This window comes from Cyprinodon variegatus, unplaced genomic scaffold (genome assembly GCF_000732505.1).
Source record: "Cyprinodon variegatus isolate N-32 unplaced genomic scaffold, C_variegatus-1.0 Scaffold775, whole genome shotgun sequence".
Lineage (NCBI taxonomy): Eukaryota > Metazoa > Chordata > Actinopteri > Cyprinodontiformes > Cyprinodontidae > Cyprinodon > Cyprinodon variegatus.
In genome coordinates this window covers 290,834-291,964 of record NW_015151228.1, presented here as the reverse complement: position 1 = coordinate 291,964, position 1,131 = coordinate 290,834, and the positions used below count along the sequence as shown (strand labels likewise).

Sequence of the window (1,131 nt, the reverse complement as noted above, 5' to 3'; positions counted from 1 at the left end):
TAAAAGAGCACAGACAACAAAGGATCCGCTTCTAATCTACATTATAGAACTATGAAAAAAATACAGTTACACAAAAGTGTTCCACTGTAAAGATGGTGTAGTTTGTTTTGTTGCAACCTGAAGTGTGAAATAAACTTCAGTTGAGTTTTAAAACAAAATATGTGTATAGATTTATTATATGTGGTTGAACGATGTGTGTGCCCAGTTTTATTTATTTATTTATATTTTTTTTTTGGTGTCTTGGGGGGGGGGCGTGGAAATTTTATTGTAATCCAAAGGGGGGCCCAGAAGCAAATCTTTGGGAACCACTGTTCTAGACAAATGAATTAATATTATATCAACTTATTTCATGGTAGATTCACATATTTAATGAGACGTTAACATATTTAATGGCCCTCAATGCACCTCATGGATCACAATTATAATAATTGGAAAAACCATGTTGGGACCCATTTCTCCCAGTACGGGGTTCCAACCCACACTTTGGATAAATAACCAACCTTTTAATAGAATTAAACACTAAAGTGATTCTGAATCGATTGACGATCTTCCCTCTGTGCGTCTAACTCACCTGTCTTTGCAGTCGGCTCTGGCTCTCCTCCAGCTCAGAAACGCGAGCCGTGCTCTCGGTCAGCATGGTCTGCTGCTGTTGCAGAGACAGCTGCAGCTGCAGGTTCTGCTCCGTGGAGCTCTGACAAACCAGGCTGGTGCTCTGAAGCTTCTGCTGCAGAGACGACAACTGAAACACAAGCAAGGAGGGAAGACTGTTAGCTTTAACGGAACCTCAACGAGCGAACCGAGATCTCTTTACAGTCATGCACCTTTTCGTTCTTCCTCTGCAGCTCGGCCTCATACTTCTTCTTCACCTCCTCCATCTGCTGCAGGTAGATGTTCAGCTCTTCTCTGCACGCCGACAGGCATGACTGCAGCTCTGATATCTGATGGAGACACGCAGCATCTTTGTAGCCATAAAATGTTCTCTTTGTAAATAAAAAATGAAAAACGAGAAGCGCATTGAATTAATTCACAGGATTCTCAGCACCTTTTTCGACTCTTATCTCTCTTGGAATCAAACATTTTTTCATCAAACAGGATCTTGGACTTTTTAGCTGGAAGGTGCTAACCTGCCTA

General features: G+C 41.6%; 1 protein-coding gene across 1 annotated transcript in view; it reads right to left on the bottom strand.

Annotated features, from left to right (window-relative positions):
- Positions 1-1,131, bottom strand: part of ccdc18 (coiled-coil domain containing 18) — a 39,200-nt gene that overhangs the window by 14,421 nt on the left and 23,648 nt on the right. The window contains exons 16-17 of the mRNA XM_015396086.1: positions 822-938; positions 572-739 (exon numbers count right to left, since the gene is read on the bottom strand). Of these exons, the coding sequence (XP_015251572.1) occupies positions 572-739; positions 822-938 (285 nt within the window). The remainder of the gene's footprint in view (positions 1-571; positions 740-821; positions 939-1,131) is intronic.